The sequence below is a fragment of the Uranotaenia lowii genome, chromosome 1, assembly GCF_029784155.1.
Source record: "Uranotaenia lowii strain MFRU-FL chromosome 1, ASM2978415v1, whole genome shotgun sequence".
In the NCBI taxonomy this organism is placed as follows: domain Eukaryota; kingdom Metazoa; phylum Arthropoda; class Insecta; order Diptera; family Culicidae; genus Uranotaenia; species Uranotaenia lowii.
In genome coordinates, this window is record NC_073691.1 from 7,867,867 (window position 1) to 7,886,692 (window position 18,826).

The window sequence follows — 18,826 nt, forward strand, 5'->3', positions numbered from 1 at the left end:
TGATTAGGAGTGTAGCCAATTTGACAGCCATCATCAAAACATGTTCGAATTTTATTGAGCGATTTTCTCGCACACTGCTCTCTTCTCCGGATTCTATGTTCACTCTCTTTTCAATCGAATATTTCGGTATCAAATTTTGAATACGGCGAATGCGCCAAGACCTTTGTTTTGAGAAAAACGCATTCCAAGTTTCAGAAAATAAAATCAATTTCCTATTTAGCTGCGTACAATCATTTTCCTAAAGAAGTCGCTAAAATGCTTTCAAATTGGTTAAATTTCAACACCCGATCGATAAATATAGCTTTTCCGTACTAATTACCACAAAAAATTAATAAATATAACTGTGGGCCCTTTTACCACAGACTGGTGCTCTCATTTTGTTCATTCGCCAAATTGGAGTGCCCTTTTGAATTGCAGAATGACTATTCGCCTTTTGGATCACTCATTAAAGAAGCAATATTCAAGCAAATTTCGGCTTGAAAACGGGTCCAAATGATCACGTTAACACATTAGCACATTCAACGATCTTATAAATACTGATTTGTGCATCTCCTCGTCCTGGAAATTTTTTTTTCGAAAACTTCAATGCCCTTTTTCCATCTCGAAATAACTATTGGCCCTTTTGTTCGCGACGAAATTTTGAGGAGAAATGGGCGAATGAACTGTGGGATTACACACTCATAAAAAAAGCTATTCGCCTTTTTTAAAAAAATTAAATTTAACTTCACTAAAATAAGAAAAATTGAAAGGAGATCATATTTTCGGATGTAAAATGAATAGTTTAACGCATTTATGTGATTATCTGGATTTGTTTACAGTTGGCGCATTCGCCGTATTCAAAATTCGATACCGATTTCTCATTCAACCGCAGCGAGCGCATACAGATTTTCACGACCACGTTTTGGAGAGGACGTATGCAATACAAGCAAATTTTTTTTTAATAGAAATTTCATTTGCAAACCTTAATGTCTTTATGGAACAAAAGAAAAGGTTTACAATCACTGTTTTACTAGTATACCCTGATTCACTAGACTTTATGGTGCTTTACGATGTTATTGCATTTTCATATTAAAAAGTTACTGTTCCTGCCTTTACAGTTGATAAGTTGTATAAGTTACGACTTTCTCGGAATGGACTCTAATCTCAATGCTGAGATCGATGTGCGCGGTTGGAGAGCAATGAATTTTCCGACATCTCACCACCGTCACCAGTCGAGTGTGAATCATCGGATCAAACGGACGGGACTCTCGATGCTGCAGCTGTTCGGTTGATCCCGTTTTGTTTTTATTATACGGTTCTTGTGGAGATTGCCCCACACAACACAAGTGTACCTCGTGGGGTGTTTGTGGGTGTGTTTTCAAAGGGGGTTGCAGGCAGAAGAGTGTAAAGACGGGATTCAGAGAGAGTATGAGCAAGGTGAGCGACCGAACGACGGATATGGAAACTCTCTCTTCGATCGGGCATGTCGAAATTGTGTGAGCGTGACTGGCAATGATGACGATGATGATGATCTGATCACCAGAGCCAGCAAAGAAGCCATTTTTCTTCGTGTGTCTGCTGCAGAAAAGTGCGGAGTTGAAAAAGTGTCCAAATTGCGATTAATAGTATTGAAAAATTGTGCAAAATATCGGAAAACGTTAGTTTTCCCGCTGAAGATCGTAATGCCGGCGTGGAAATAGTGAAAAGACATGTAATGATGCTGTAGTGTGCGATAAGACTTCACAGCAGACAAGTTTTTCTCACCCTTCTTTTTTGCACAATAAGAGTATTATTTCCTTTAGTTTCACGTTGATTTTGACGGTGTAAGCGTAAGTGAAGTCCAGATATCGTGTTTTAAGGAATCTGCAAAACAGAACTTTCCCTTGAATCCCAAAAAAGAGGCCAACCGAATGAGGTAATTGATCTGTAGGAAAAAAAACCCAAGAAGATAGAGGTGTGGAGTATAGACCTCCCAAAAAAAAGGCAAAGAAAGGAAAATCGGTCTCATACCGGAGGAAGAGAAGGAAAAATTAGATCGATATTTTCCATCATCAGCCCCCAGCAGCAGCAGTAGCACCGTTAGCAGCTCGCTCGGTTTCCGTTTGTCGTTGTGCCGTGTGTTGTTGCGCTGTGTGTGGTTAAATGATGGTGAACTGCACTCTATTTTTTGTTGGCAAGTTTCGACGTTTTTTGGTGGATTTTCCAAGTTTCGACCGGAAAAGGCCTACGCCGATGAAGATAAGAAAAGTGCGGAACGGTGGATGTACGATGCACAAAACGTTGCAATGTTTAAAAAAAATTGCACTGGATGAAGGATTCCATTGTAATTTTGTAATTTATTGCTTATCAAATTCTACGCAGTAGTTAAAATTAACTTTAAAGTCAGGTTAAGGAAAACACTTCTTGAAAATATCCTACTTATGAAGTGTTTATAAATTATGAATGTGGAATTAAAAATTTTAGGTACTTACCTATTTGTGGTGGGTCATGAGATCGACGGACATTTTAATCGGTGTCAATGTTGCTTTTAAATTTATTGAATGATTTAAGATGCAAACAAACATTATCCTACTTCCTATTCCTCGATTAATATGGACTATGAATTGATAAGTAGGTATTTTGTCAGCTTGAGGTTTTCATGTCTCGTAGAACAATTCCAACTAAAGCATTAATTATTAATTAAATTATTTTTATTACAGAAGTAAGTTACTAATTTTTTTAATGTGAACGAAATACATAAAATCTTTACAACACAAAGTGGAAATTCATTAGCTAGATATGAGAAGAATTCATTTAAAAAGTTTTCGATATGTCTGCAAAGCATGTTTAGAATCAAACTTAAAGTTCAGGAATAGGTATATGAGTTTTTCATTACATTAAGAAATTGGTGAGCGTTCTGGGTTCTTTGAATAGTGTATCGCAGTTCCTCAATTCGGGCTCTGTAGACTTAATAAAATAAATTCAAGATATTCCTATCCATAGACCACATTTATCTGGACACCTAAAATCACGCACATACAGCACCATCGATACCGAAGCATAAAAGCAAGCAAAGAAAAAAGAAAAGTAAAATAGCAAACATTGTTAAAGCCACGAGTGTAGAGACCCATACCCGCAGTGCCTCCTAACTCAGCTAAGTAGTGCTATTTGTGAGCTTGCTCGAGAAAGAGAGAGTGCCTGTGGCCTGACACGGACTAACCCATCCGTGACGCCGCCGTCGCAATCGCCAGTCTTGCGTGTTTTCCACACGGCGAGCTTTCCCTTCCGGCGAGCAGACCCCGGACAGGGGAACCGAAAGCAAAATGACCGAACGGGAGATTCCGGCTGAGGATAGCATCAAAGTGGTGTGCCGTTTCCGGCCCCTGAATGATAGCGAGGAACGGGCCGGATCGAAGTTCGTCGTCAAGTTTCCCTCAGGCCAGGAGGAGAACTGTCTATCGATCGGGGTAAGTGTTGTTATTTTTGTTAGTAGGAGACGCAAACATTTCTGCAGCTTTCAGCATTAGGTTACATAACGTGCTTTCGTGGGTACATGACCGAATGGCGTTTTTTTATGACGGTTATTTGATTATTCTGGCGTTTACAATCAACATGCCTTAGCTCTCACAAATCGAGCCCCAGACTACGCGAGTGAGTTTCGTTTCTGTGAGCTTAGCCAAGCCGAATATCGTCGCTCGACTGTTAGTTGTTGTTGGTTCCGTTGGGCTTGCCTATTGTGGGTGGGTGGTGATTCATTCAGTATTCTGCTGCAAGTTTGAACACTTCTGCCTGCCTACAATAACGAAGCACCACACCACGCTTTTTGCCAACGCAAACAAAACGGGCACGGTTCCAATTTACTGTCGAGGAGAGTTGGAACAAATTGCTAAGTTCTTTTCTCTTTCGTTACTACCTACCAGTGTCAGTTTTACCGGAGCATACGGAGCTGGGCAGTATTGATTTTTCACTTGTGTTTTGATTTTTTGTTGTTTGAAAACATTGTTCCTTTAAGATTTCTTTCATTTATTGACGTTTGATAATAAGGAAATGGTCTTTTATTACATTGCCAGTTTATTGCAAAGATTCGTAACTTTATTTATGATTGTGTTTTATCTAAAATTTTATTTACTAGTTTATCGTATCCACTTGTCCCATTTTGCCCTCATCGCTCGTGAAGTTTAGAAGAAATCAAACTTGAAATTTCATTAACATTGAAAGGAAAAGTCATAGAATGATGGAATATTCTTCAAAACATGTGGTTTAGGAGACTTAACAACTTCACACACATAAATTTCACATTCTTATTTATTTGAACCTAACAATAGTTAAGTACAAAAAACTATTATACTGTATAGAAATAGACTTTTAATGGTTTTAGCAATGTTTCATAGTTTACCGTATTGTAGTGATCACAACCTTTTAATTTGAATGGTAGACGTATTCCTCATAATTTATCGACATGCAGTCAATCTCAAAAGTTGGTCGTACACAAAAATTGTTTTCTTTATTTTTGGAAAGTAAGGCTTTTAACATCGATAAAATAAATCAAACTTTACCTTATAGAAAAATTCCACTTCCAAGATATATTTTCCGTCTGGATTCAGTGTTGGCTTCCTGAAGCGGGGGTCTCAGAGCTACTTCAGGTTGTCGTCTTTCTAGCCAGCTGGCTTAAGCCTTCTGGTGGAGTTTGTCGAAACCGTCGGATGGGGGTTGCTCTAAGTAGACGAAGAATATAGACGAATTTCTTTTTGATGCCAAGTTAAAATACAAAAAAAACATGTTGGCTTAAAATTTTCATAAATAATAAAAAAAATACCATAAACGATGCGAAACTGATTGGACAATGAAAGTTTTTTTCAGATAATAACTTAAAAAAATCAGTTAAATGAGAAGAAAAAAATGCTAGAACCAGTGTTCCGAAAATCATTCAATTCTCATGAGAGACACTGAAACGTTTTCAACAGCGAAAGCAAAACCTAAATTGTCGGTTGGTTTATCTCCCAGCGAGGCAAAGATTGTGTTCGACAGCGCTGCTCCGAGAATCAAAGAAATAAAATTTGAAAGAGAGACGTTTCTTCTCCAGTTGGAATTCTCAACTGAGTGAGGAGCTACCTGATTTTCAGTTTCTTCTTTCAGTCAATAACTTTTCTTGCTCAATCACTCACTCACTCACTCGTTTACTGATCGATGATCGAATGCTGTCTGCCTGATACATCTTGCTTTGTTGTTGCTGTTGTTGGGGAGGACCAAATAGCCATTCAAACACGCAGGCAGTATGTATGAACATATGTATCTGCCGCTTTGCCAGAAAGTACGCAGGCAGTATGAACCGATGCAAGGCCGCATTGATTGAGTTTGAGTGAGTGAGTGAGTGGATTTTCGAATTGGATCTTGTATCAGTAAGTGTTTCAATCACTTCTGATACACCAGGTAGTGAGCTTGAGGGATCGACTTAGACGCGAATCCGCTCTCGCTTTTGAATCTTGTTTACATTGACTTCGCATTGTCGCTATGCCGATTTTCTAGAGGCAGCAGCAATCGGCTTTGAATGTTTCCAACTAGAAACCTATCATGAGCGTTTCTTCCGAGTGATTTTCGGAACACTGGCTAGAACCAATAAATAATGTTCGTTGTTGTACTAGACTGAGTCGATTTGGGGTCATCTTTTATTTTCTCAGCTTCTGGGGTCTTGAAAGTAAATTTGAACTGTTTTGTATTTGTATGGAAAAATTGAATAGGGGAGAGTAGGGTAACGTGGGCCATGGGTAAACGTGGGCCACTCCGATATGTGTTGAGATAAAAATCTCAAACCAACTGTCATAGTTGTAGCTTTGCGTGAGCATATATTTCTGTATGTTGTTGACTTAAATACGCATCATAAGCGTCTTTTATTTATTAAGCTAAAAAAAGTTCAGAAAAATTTACTTACATAATTAAAAAAACACCTGCTAATTGCATCGATGGAGAACCTAAAGAACATAACTAAAATATGCCCATACGCTTATGATCTTAGTTTTGTCATGATCTTTCACGTGGAAAAGGAATTTTTGATGAAACATCAATAAGTCACACAAACGCAACCAATTTGCAAATCATAGCTTGTGGGGAATCGTGTGCCACACATCTTGAACCATCTATATTTTTATGTTTTTTTGTGTTTTTCCTATCTGTAAAGTTTTCTTATGCCAAAAGAGTTATGAAAAATATTTTGTCCATCCTATGTAAGAAATTTTGCCAAAACGTTCGCGAGCCAGGTTTTGGAATCTATTCGATCATACACAGCTCTATTTTTTGTTTCATCATCTGAAATTGCTTTAAAATAATGAAATGAATCATGCAATCACAGTTTTGGGTCAACTAATAAACTTTGCATGTTATTTGGTCAATTTGGATTTACTGGCCCACGATTCCCCACCATTTTTCAAAATCCAAAAAATATTGCTTTTTTTTAAACAGTCAAAATTTGGAGAAAATAACTTATTAAAAATTTAAAAAAATACCTTATGATACCTTAAAAATGTAGAAAACCATGCCATTTTTATTTTCATTTTATCTTTTATAATAAAGAAGTTTTGGAACAACGAAAAAAAGTGGCCCATGATTCCCCACTCTCCCATACTTAAATATTTTGTTCTAAAAATCAAAATCATTTTTCTTTCTTCTATGGAACCGAGCCAGCTAATGATTTTTGTGCCAATTTATAAATTCCTTAAAAAAAATTCCGCTAAACAACTTTGTCGAAACCCGCTAAGCAATGCTACGCTAGGCATCAGCAGCAGATTGTTAATTTAAGATCAATAATTTCTAGAAGATTTTTTTATCTTTTTTGTAACAGAGAAAAGTTGAACGTCCGCACTTGCACCGAGTTAGCACTTGTCCCGGTGTACTCCAACACAAAAACACGGAAGTCTAGCTTCAAAACTTTCCTTAACTATTATGTTTAAAACACAAAGCTACATGGTTAATAACAAGAAAATAAAATTTGAAATGTTACGACAGCACATCTGATAAAATGCAAATGCAACACCGTCCACCCGGCATCAGTTTTTTTTTTATTAATTCTTCGGTCATAACCAAATAAAGCCAAAAAATCGAATCCATTTATCACATTAGATAAATAAAAAAAATTAAGCCTGAAAAAGTGAAAATAAACCTTCATAAAAGCTTCAATTTTTCTGGACTTTTGAAGTTCAACTGAATTAGAAACAAAAGCAACCTAAGTTTTTGTTTTGGGCTTCTGTGCAAATAATCGTTTAAAGTCGAAGTATAACATCAGAGATATCCAAACCTTGTATGACTTTTTTTTTAAATTGAGTTTGTTAATTCATAAAATTCTTTAATGCCTTATGTTGAAATTGTATTACCCCCAAAAGCATTGCATAGATAAGATTTGTTATGCATATTTTGAAGTTGCAGCTTGTTGTCTATTAAGTAATTATCGTAATTTTGACTGTACAAAATAAATTTTTTTCATCAACCAATGCTCCAAATACAAATCTATAGAGTTTGTTTTTATTAGGTCGTATGAGCCACTTGACGTATTTCGAGAAAATCGCTGTTGAAGTTTACACATTTTTAATTCTTATATTAAAAATATCGCTCCGAATTTTCTGAAAATTTCTTATGCGATGCAAAACAAGATGAGAAATACGCTCGCGTAATACAAGCAAAGATTTAGTAGTTTCAGTAAACATGCACATTCGAGTGCTCCAAATGGCCCGACATTTTAAAAAGTTATGCGCTGCAGGCTTAAATTGATCCTATATAGGCCTAGTACAAAGTCTCATGCCAAATTTGGGCCAGATCGGATAACGGGAAAGGGTCGCTCAACGAGCCTAAAGTTTGTATGGGATTTTGGGACATTTTGTTCGGGAGAAACACAAAAATCCAGTTTTTCATAAATAACTCCCCTCCGGCCGATTACTTTTGAAAACGTTTTTTTCTTAAAGCCTAAACTATGCCAAATATTTCATCCGAAGACTCCGCATCTATTCAAGTTAAGACACAACAGTTATTGAGCCACGTCGAAAATTGTTAAGTCATTTGTTGAACTCACCTGGCAACAGCAACGAAGAACTTTAGCTTAAAACGCTCTCACACACCATTTCTGTACAAATTTCTTAAGGCTGATGTCAAGCTGAGGCGACAAGCAGCGCAACACATTCACACGACATACCTGCTCTCACACTAAGATTGCATTTTTCCGCTCGGGACCATGATCCTCCGAATCACAGGAAAAATGCTTCATATACACGAAATTCGGAAGGAAACCCGAAATTTCGTGACGTTCCTAATTTCCTGAAATTCGGAATGAAAGGTTAACGGAGTCACAGGTACTCGAACAATCGTCCTGTACTCAGAACAGTTTTCATCTGTATCACGCAAAGTTCATCTGGTTTGGCGCGTTCCTTACCAATGTGTGAGTAAACAACTGTTGTTTATCTCTTTCTATCGTGTGACAACTGCAATGAAGATTTTGTTTGAGGTTAGTTTCCAAATTTAAGAGAGTGTCAAGTGCTCGGAAAAGGACGTCGTAGCAACCTGGAAGTGTTACTTATTGCTTCGAAAAACCAGCGGAAAACGATACAAAATACCTACTATGAAATTTAATTCCAGAACCAGAAGACAAATCAAAGCAAACGGCAGTAAAAACTACAGCAACTTCGAAATGGGCGGAGCTCTGCTTCTAGAAATCCAAAGAAATTCTCACAATGTGGTGCTGTAAGTATATAATTGAAATATTCTTACTACAGTAAATATTTAATTTAGTATTTTGCAATTTTTCGGTTTTTTAGGTTTCAGTTCGATTCAACCACTGGCTCGGAAAGAACAACCTTCAAGGGTTTCCAGAAACGGAAAATGACCGAAGAAAAAATCGTAGCCAAAAGAGGAACTTGCGCTACAAGTGAAGTGACCTTATGTTTCTTTAAAGCGTGGTAACATTTAAATTTGCAATATTCGATGAAACCATTAACTTTTCTTTTTTCGACAGCACTTAAAGATGCTCCTTTGTGCCTGCGGATGCCTTCAAGTAACCGGGTTCACATTTAAGCTACCGAAAATGACGATTTTCTTCACGAGTAAGAAGCGGATGAGGATGCCGATCAGATATCTCTCGTAAGTCACTCGAAGAATATAGATGAATTGTTATTTTAATATATTATTTTTAATTCAGGTTAAAAAATCGATGTTCGTCAGACGATTCCGACGGCAAAGCATTGCAGAGAAGTATATTTTTTCTCTTGGGATGGAAAGAACGGAATGATGGTAGCCCGATGCAGCGAGTACAAGCTGCTGATAGAAAATTCGAATCAACACAATCAGCACCCCTTTAACAAGGAACCACCAAGCGCAAGTAACAACAACACCTTCCGGACAAGCAGATGCCAGCCGAGATTTTCATCGATTTAACGGATAGTCATTACACAATTTAAGTGAATTCGAGTGATAATGTTGAGTGCACTATGAACGATGTGCTCAGTGTAGAACGATAAAAACTAAGTGAAATAAATAATTCGGTTTCGAAAATCGTATTTTGTTTTTGAAATAAAAAAAACAATGCAATTTGGGATTAATTTGGAAGAGTAGGCAACAAATCGATTTAGGAATTTACTACAAATCTCGGACAGAAACCATCTTGAGCGCTCAGAACTATTTCAAAACAACCTGTAAAATACAGGAGACAACCATTGCGAAAATACAGGACGATTTGACAGTTGTTTTCCTGAGCTGTTTTGCTGTCCTGAGATCGTCCTGTAATTTCAGCTGTTGAAAATACAGGACAAAATCGTTCCGACCACAGGAGAAAAGATTAAGTGTGCTCATTTAATCTCCATGGAAAAAGCGCAGACCTGTCATGCTGAGCGCATTGGAAAGCGCGACCAAGCTGATGCCAGGGTGTTTTGAAGCGCGACAAGTAGAAAATCCAATGGGAATGTTGTTTTTTCTCGGTTTGAAGCAGTGATTTCGGGTTTTAACCGCAAAAGTTCGTAGATCCGTCCAAATTTGTGATAATAAACTAAATAATATCTGAATCGACGAGAAAATTTTCATAAATTCTTAGTTCCCGCAAAAAAAAAAGAATTTTGTCGGTTGATATTTCGGCATTTTCGCATCTGATCTGATGAGTTTTTAATTGCTCCCGAAAGAAAGGAGACGATTCAAAGCATTATCAGATGTAAAGAAGTGATGATTTGTAGTGAATTTTGAAAGCGCCATGGCGCGCCAGCTTGGCATACCAATGCGTTGCATTGCTTTCTTATTGGAATTTATAACGCAAAGCGATGCTTGTCGCCTCAGCTTGCCATCAGCCTAACTTTTCGACACGCGTGCTTTCTGCTAAACCGCATATAGTCGCAAAACCCACGGTCCAATGGTTCGTCGAAGGAAGGCATCCAACCCTCAGAAACCTACTCGCATTTCCATACACTCGCCCCCCCCCCCCCCCCTCCACATCTCCCTAAGTTGTCCACGTGGTATGTGAACGGCCCCCTGGCGTCAGCTTTGTCGCGCTTTCCAAAGCGCTCAGTATGACAGGTCTGCGCTTTTTTAATGGAGATTAAAATGAGAGCAGGTATGTCGCGCAGGGCTGGTAGCGAGTCACTTTTTAGTGACTTGGTCACTTTTTTTGGGTCAGTCACTAAAAAGTCACTTTTTTCATCATTTGGTCACTAAAGTCACTATTTTCCGAAAAATGGTCACTTTTATCACCAAAAGTCACTTTTTCCACCGAAAAGGTACCAATGAAAAAGTGATTTGAATTGCGCGTGTTAATATTGACGGTAGTAACGGTAAATTACTTGATCAGTCAGACAGAAAATTTTTTCGCCTCCGGCGGAATTTCGGCATGAATCTCCCTTGGATTGAGACATTTCGATCTACGACATTATTTGACGTTCATGAATTGAAACTAACTTTGATTGTAAATTTTAATTTTTAGTTCAATCAACCTTTTGTATTGAAACTCAAAACTTGATGTACAAAAACCCTATCTCGTCTTTAAGGTGCATTTACAGTTCTTTCGAACGTGAAAATGAAAAAACTTATATTCTCCAAAAACTCGACTATGCTGCATTTCATGGCTGCACGCAGCGAAAAGGTTTTTTATTTCAAAGGAAAGTGCCACGAAAACAAAGGATTTTTTCCTTTGATTTTGGGATAAATAAAAAATACTTTGATTCAAATACATTTTCCTTTGGTTCAAAGAAATGCTTTTTTTGACATGAATCATTTTCTTTGATTCAAAAGACGACATTCTTCGAAACCAATGTCGTTTTTCGTTTGTTTTCATGAAATTTTCCTTAACTTTTAAGTAATTTTGATTTTAATTTGAAAGGATTCTTTCTTTGATTCCGTTAATGTGGTCCTAGAAACTCTAGTACCTCCAGATTTCTTTCGTTATAAGAAAATCAAAACATTTTTTTAATTTATCCATTTTATTAAATTATGAATGTTTATATGTTTTACATTTCAATTACCTAATATCACTGTTTGAAAATTAGGCTTCATTGTCCAAATTTCGCCTCTCAGGACAACACTTTAAGATCTTTCAGCCATATCTGTAAATAGAAAATAGAAGTCTAATTAGACCACAGCAGAATTGACATGTTACTGAATGAAAAAAAAATTACTTCCCGAAACTATACTTACTGTTAAAATATCAAAAGAAGTTCGTTGACGGACAGTTCCATTGGAACAACTGATGAATGGTTTCGACGCCAAACTTTGAGTCTCCTTTGACTGGATCGGAAGATTGCAACCGTTTAGCCGGAACACCGGAACAGTTAGTACATTCCAATTGGCTGCCCTAAAAAATTGTTACGTTGACGGTTTATTTGGAATTTGATTGATTTTGAAAGACCTACCTAGGCATCCACTATCGATTCTTCCCTCAAAGCTGTGGAAGTTTCCAACGCCGGATCGTCCCATCTAAGCCTTCCGGTGCCCTGTGCCGGTTCACAGGTGGTTCGGTTCTGACGGGTTGTTTTTTCCTGTTTGGTTCGTGTTCCGCAGCCGTCGTGGAGGACAGGCCACCGTTTTCCAAAAAGAATCTGAATAATATGTTGACCGTGGGAGCGGCAGCTGAACATTCACTTCACCTTCGTCACAAAACAACATTTTTGTAAAACAATTTTGAAAACATAAGAAAAGGAATAAGAATAACATCTAAGACTGCATGGAAACAAAAAAATACTTTGTTTCAAAGGAAAATTAATCTAAATCAAAGAATTATTACATTGATTTTGAGTCGAAAAAAAAATTCTTTGAACTCAAATTAAATACTTGGATTCAAAGATTTGGCACATCGTTTTGATAAAAAATGAATTCGGTTCAATTCATAATTTACTTGAGTCAATGAAATTGGATTTTGTTTCAATGAACACAAGGTTTTTGAATCAAAGATGTATTTTTTTTATCTCAATGGTACTACTTTTCGCTGCGTGTGCGAAACTAGGTGGAATAGATGCGGAATGGTTGAACGATTATTTTTGAACTGATTTCCTTGTTCAAAGCCCTTTAAGATTTATTTTATTTCAATTCCCCCGATTTTCACTGCGGAATATTTTTTCCGCGTTCACTGACATTCCGCTCGAAGTGTAAACGCACTGAGCGAACGTGAAAACGGAAAACGAACAAGAGTGGTGAATATAAATTCCGCGTTCATTTTCACGTCCGAATGGCAATGTGCATTCTGAAAAAAACTTCACCGCCCGAATAGAAAAACATTGTGAAAAAACCATGAGTTGCATTTTCACATTACCATGTATTTTATGGTTGCCGCTATGAATATCATGGTACAAGAAACCTTGAATGTACTGTCAAATTCATCGTTTTCAACAGTGAAATATACGGTTTAGACCAAAATTACCATGAAAAAAGGGGGTTGTTAAGCAACTTAACCATGAAAAAATGGACTTTTTTCCATACAGTTCAGAACACATAAATATATAGTTCATGGTAATTACAGCTTCCAGATTTTCTCAGGAAAGCTATGAAATTCAATGTTATTTAATGATTTTTTATGGTTTTAAGGAAGATTAAATGCAATGTTATTTCGTGATCTTATTAAATAATTGTTGTGTTTAGTTTTCGTTTATATTATATTTATTTCATTATCATGTTTCACACATCTCACATTCAAACATATTTATATATTTTGTAATAAAAAAAAACTTAATAACACAACTCTGCACCAGAATGCTGCCAACTTTCCCACCAGCTGGAATACATTACGTATTACGAGACTCCGGTCAAGTGGTTTCTTACAATTTCTTCACAGGCTTGTGGGAAGGGATTATGTCGCTGGAAATGATAAAAAAAAGATTATAAATATGATTCTTTCTTTCAAGCTTCGATAATACTCACGATTTTAATCATATTGACTGTTATTTTTGGCAAATATCATCGAAAAATGTGCCGACCAAAATTCTTTGAGCAAAACAAAATTGCCGTGGCTGTCAAAATCCCACACGAAAAATTGAAGATGTGTAAATTTTTGTACTAAAGGCTAGGATGTACTTTTTACCTTGAAGTACATGATCACCTTCGAATTCATTATAAAATTAATGTGACGACCATGGTTCCTGCTATTCGGGCGATGACGGAAAAATTTTTGCTTCATAAAAAATTAGTTTTTTAATTTGTAAGCACATTTGAAGGCAATTAAAGGCTTAAAATACTACGAGTTTGAAATGAAACGCATACGATATTTTTTTTTTAACTTTAAAACCCGCTTGGGCATCATTTAATTGCACCTGTTGGAAGAGTTTCTCGACGAATAAATGTACCTGTTGGAAGAGCTTCTCAACGAATAAATGTAAATGAAGATCATCGAATGGCCAGATTCAATTGAAATAAAAAAAAATAGATTCCGCTTTGTTCAAATGTGTGTTTCAGAAAAGTTATGGAAATAATTATAAAAATTTATGAAATCATTCAAAAATAATGTGTTTTAAGGAGAACTGAAAAGCAGAAAAATTAACAAACAAAAGAGTACTGATGCCTTTTAATTAAATAAAAACCTTTTCAATTGTTTCACTAATTAAAAGTAATTTTGAAATTTTTGTTTGTCAATTTTTAATCAAGAACAAAAAATGGCTATCTTGTAGAAGTTATATTCATAACGTCCTTTCAATAAGTTTTTCAAAAGAAACGAATCGCTATAGCTCGTTACTACTTGATCGATTAATACTTTTTGGGAGTACTTTAAATTCATAAAATTTAATTTAAATTCATTGTATTCAAAGATAAGAACTTTGGGATTATTCGATTAAATCAATCGTTTTCAAAGCTGAATATGTTTTCAAGAAGAACAATATGTTTTTTTTGAAAAATTTGAATTTAAATTTGAGCATTGGTTCGACAAGTATCGATCAAAACATCGGTTGAATGATCTGTCATTTTCCGATCGAAACCAATTTCTACCCGCAGTTGAACAAACCTCTTACTAATTTTGAAGATTTGACCGATTTGACATTTCACTGCGGAATATTTTTTCACTGTGGTGAGTTCACGTTCACGTTCGAGTTCGAGTTCACAAGAACTGTAAACCGGGCTTTAGAATGGGTTTTTATTAAAAAGTGTAACTAAGATTGAGATTGAAACGAACCATTTTTTTTATTAAAAAATTTTTTATGTCATAACAAATGTTATGTTGATATGAAATGTTCTTTATAAAAACAATTTCATACTCAATTTTATTTCGTGTTTTTGTTCTTCTAGTAATTTGGTAATATATCGCATAGTAATTTGGACATTGTGGCACCAATTCATATCAAGAAAATACTACGCACATCGTACTTTTGAGAACAAAACATATTTGACTCAAAAACATAAGTGCGTATGATAATTTTACTATGGTAAACATTCTTGTTGTTTACACTAATTCAGGATCATTAATCATCAAACCCGGTTGTTAAAAAAACTAATTTTGAGCTGCTTTATGTTAAGGAACAACCCTAGGCGACAATAATAATTAGCCGTTAGAATAAGTTTCCCTTAGATTAAACCAAACTAGGCAATCCATGAAAATTCAAATTATCTATAAAACCGCCTACCAGTTTGTATTCTCTATCAGTTCAAATATATTCTGTTAACCAAACCACAGCACACTGTTTCTCTACAGGTTGTGGGCCCAGTGGTCGTTGCCTTGGTAACAGAAGTGAAGTTTTCGCGCACGTGGCTTTAATTCGTTTGAGTGAAAAGTTGTTCACATCGGTCGTCAAATGGAGTCGATTAGAATCCAGCGCGTTTACCTGTTCGACGGGAAGAACTTTTCGAACTGGAGCTTCAGAATGGAGGCATACCTCGAAGAGTTGGGTTTGCTCCATTGCATCCAGAGGAGTCTCGAAGAGGAGGACTTCTACCCGGTGGCGGACGAGGAAGCCGAGGAAGAGCAAAGGGACGCTTTGCGCAAACAGCGACGGTTGGAGGACGCGAAGTGCAAGTCGGTGCTAATCCACAAAATAGCAGACTCGCAGCTGGAATACATCCGTGGAAAGCCGTCCCCGAAGGCCATTTGGGACGCCCTGAGGAACAATTTCGACCGAAAGGGTGTGTCCGGTGTCTTCTTTTTGCTGCAAAGGTTGGCCAGCGCGAAGTACGACGAGAAAGTGTCTCTGGAGGAGCACATTTTGTCGTTCGAGAAGGTGGTCCGTGAACTGGAATCGGCTAACATTAAATTCAACGAGCCGGTGCTGGTTTTCTTTTTGCTGCAGTCTATGCCAAAATCGTACATGCAGCTTATCACGGTTCTGGAGACGCTGCCAGTGGAGCAATGCTCGATGGAATTTGTCAAATCGAGATTGCTGAATGAGGACGTGAAACGGCAACATGGTGCGGTAAAAACGGAACCTGGAACGGCGTTTGCTGGAAAAAGCAGGCGATTCACAGTCAAGTGCTTTAACTGTGGCAAACCTGGTCACAAGCGACCTGATTGTCCAGAGGAACAGAACCGAAAGTGCCATTCTTCCGAGTCAACTGCCAGAAAGAAGATGGGGAGAGCACACGCTGCTGAATCAAACGACGTCGCATTCGTGACGGTGGTGCAGGCGGCTAGGAGCGGCGATGAAGGCAAATTCCGATGGGTGCTTGACAGTGGTGCTTCCGAGCACATGGTCGGTGACAAAAGCTACTTAGTGAACGTTCGTCAACTGAAATCCCCGGTGGTGATCAACGTGGCCAAATCAGGTGTGTCGCTAACGAGTCACTTCGCTGGCGAGGTCAAATTGGCAGCCCTTGTTGACGGCAAGGAAATCAACTGCACTGTCCACGATGTCCTGTACGTGCCTGGTCTTCTCACCAATTTGTTTTCCGTGAAGCAGGTTACGGAACGCGGAATGGAAGTGACTTTCAACAAAAAGAACGCGCACATTCGCCAGAATAAGCGAGTGGTGTGCGTCGCCCCCAGAAGAGGTCGTTTGTACGAGCTGGATGTGAGAATCCGGAGTTTCGGTTCGGCGCTGACGGCAGAAACCGAAGGAAAGCTGTCTTTGTGGCATCGCCGGTACGGGCACATCTGGAAAGCCGGTCTTCAGAAACTGATCCGAAACGAGATGGTCGAAGGTTTGGACGTCGCCGCTGACTCTGAGTCTGGAAGCGAGATTTGCGAGCCCTGCATGAAGGGGAAGCAAGCAAAGTTGCCGTTCGAGGAGTCCTCAAAGCCCCGCTCCTCACGCCCCTTGGAGCTCATCCATACAGACGTGTGTGGAGCTTTCTCGCCAGCATCCTGGAATGGTGGGAAAATCTTCGTGAGCTTCATCGATGACTTCACCCATTTTACCGCCGTCTACATTCTCGAAGCGAAGAGCGAAGTCTTTGAGGCGTTCAGGAAATATGCTGCGATGGCCACTACTCGTTTTGGAACCAAAATCGCCCGATTGAGAAGCGATAATGGTGGCGAGTACATCAACACCGAATTCAAGGAGTACTGCAACGAAAAAGGTATCGTCATGGAAACCACCATCCCCTATACGCCTCAGCAGAACGGCGTCGCCGAGCGCATGAACAGAACCATCATGGAGCGTGCTCGGGCGATGCTGGACGAGTCCGAATTCCAACGATACATGTGGTCCGAAGCGGTTTTAGCAGCAGTGTTTGTCATCAACCGGAGCCCCACCGCTGCTTTGATGGAAGCAAAAACGCCGTACGAGATGTGGTTCGGACACAAGCCAAACGTGTCTAAACTGCGTGTCTTCGGAAGCAAGGCGTTTGTACACATCCCGAAGGAGAAGAGGTCCAAACTTGATCCGAAGAGCCATGTGTGTTTCCTGGTTGGATACGGGAACAACGGATATCGTCTGTGGGATCCTGTTCAACGAAAAGTGATCGTCGCTCGAGACGTAGTAGTGCAAGAAAAGGAAGTGAAAAGTGTTAAATACAGTGATGATCATCTCGTGTCAGATTCAGTGAAACAAAATGGACATAAAGACAATTTTAGTGAAAAAGTAGAATCTGACGACGAATCTATATGGGATGATCAACTGATTGACGAAAGTGATCAAAGTGAAACTGAAAAATTCTCGAATATCGAAACAGTGATAGACAATATTGAAAAAGTGCCAGTAAGAAGAAGTGGACGAGCGAAAAAGCGGCCGGCTCGTTTTTCTGACTACGAGTTGAATCCATCCCCGAAACGCCACGCTGGTCGATGCGATTCTGAAGACGAGAGCTACATCGCCTTTGCATTAAATGCCGAGGCCTACGTCGAAGAGCTGCCAGAAGACATCGAGAAACTCAAAAAGCGTGACGATTGGCCGTTGTGGAAAGCTGCTATCGACGAAGAGATGCGGTCCTTGGAGAAGAACCGCACCTGGAATCTTGTCGACCCCCCAACCGGAAGTCGAGTTGTGCCGTGCAAGTGGGTGTTCAAAATCAAGAAGGATGACGTTAAACCGGCCCGGTACAAAGCTCGACTGGTCGCCAAAGGCTGCTCTCAACGTGCTGGGTACGACTACCACGAAACGTATGCCCCGGTGGTTCGGATGAGTACCGTTCGAACGCTCTTGGCCGTGGCGGTCCAGCAAGACTTACACCTGCACCAGATGGACGTTCGCACCGCCTTCCTTAACGGAAATCTGGAAGAGACGGTGTACATTCGACAGCCACCAGGATTTGAGAGGGGGAATAAAGTGTGCCGACTGAACAAATCCCTGTACGGCCTGAAGCAGGCGCCCCGCAGCTGGAACGAGCGATTCAATAAGTACATCCTGGAGTTAGGTTTCAAGCGGTCTCCCTACGACAACTGCCTGTACACCCTGGTGACTGAAAACTTCAAGGTGTACTTGATCCTCTACGTGGACGACATCTTGATTGCGACGGATTCCACCGAGAAATTGAAGTGGATCAAATCGCAACTAGCAGCCGAGTTCGAGATGGAAGATCTGAAAGATGTCAGCACTTTTCTTGGCCTAAAAATTGAGCGCAACCGGAAGCAAGGTACATTGTCCATCAGTCAAGCCGGGTATGTATCTTCCCTGCTTGAGCGGTTTGGAATGCGGAACTGCAAGCCTGTTGCCACCCCACTAGAGACGAACCTTAAGCTGGCTCGAAATTCCGAAAGCGAGAAGTCAACGCAGCAGCCTTATCGAGAGCTCATCGGTTGCCTTACATACTTGATGCTCTCCTCGCGACCGGATATCAGCTTTGCGGTTAACTACCTGAGTCGGTTCCAGAATGGTGCCACTGATACGCATTGGGCCTATTTGAAGCGTGTCTTGCGGTACCTCCAAGGGACGAAGGATTTTCGGTTGGTCTACACCAAGCAAGACGAAGGCGACGAGCCAATCATCGGTTTCGCTGATGCTGACTGGGGGAACGATGTCGTTACTCGGCATTCTACCTCCGGTTACCTGTTCCAGATTTTCGGCAA

At 39.2% G+C, this 18,826-nt stretch overlaps 1 protein-coding gene and 1 long non-coding RNA gene across 7 annotated transcripts in view; one reads left to right on the forward strand and one right to left on the reverse strand.

Moving 5' to 3' along the window:
• Positions 1-1,201: 1,201 nt before the first annotated feature.
• Positions 1,202-18,826, forward strand: part of LOC129738401 (kinesin heavy chain) — a 31,078-nt gene continuing 13,453 nt past the window's right edge. The window contains exons 1-2 of one of the 6 annotated variants that reach the window (XM_055729619.1): positions 1,202-1,416; positions 2,962-3,425. In XM_055729619.1, coding sequence (XP_055585594.1) covers positions 3,282-3,425 — 144 coding nt within the window. In that variant the 5' untranslated portion in view covers positions 1,202-1,416; positions 2,962-3,281. The other 5 variants (XM_055729626.1, XM_055729584.1, XM_055729609.1 and 2 more) reach the window with 5 other exon arrangements.
• LOC129738440 (uncharacterized) lies at positions 11,381-12,169 on the reverse strand. The gene is made up of 3 exons (XR_008735516.1): positions 11,823-12,169; positions 11,608-11,764; positions 11,381-11,516 (listed from the first exon to the last, which is right to left on the reverse strand). It is a non-coding gene; the product is annotated as an uncharacterized LOC129738440 (long non-coding RNA).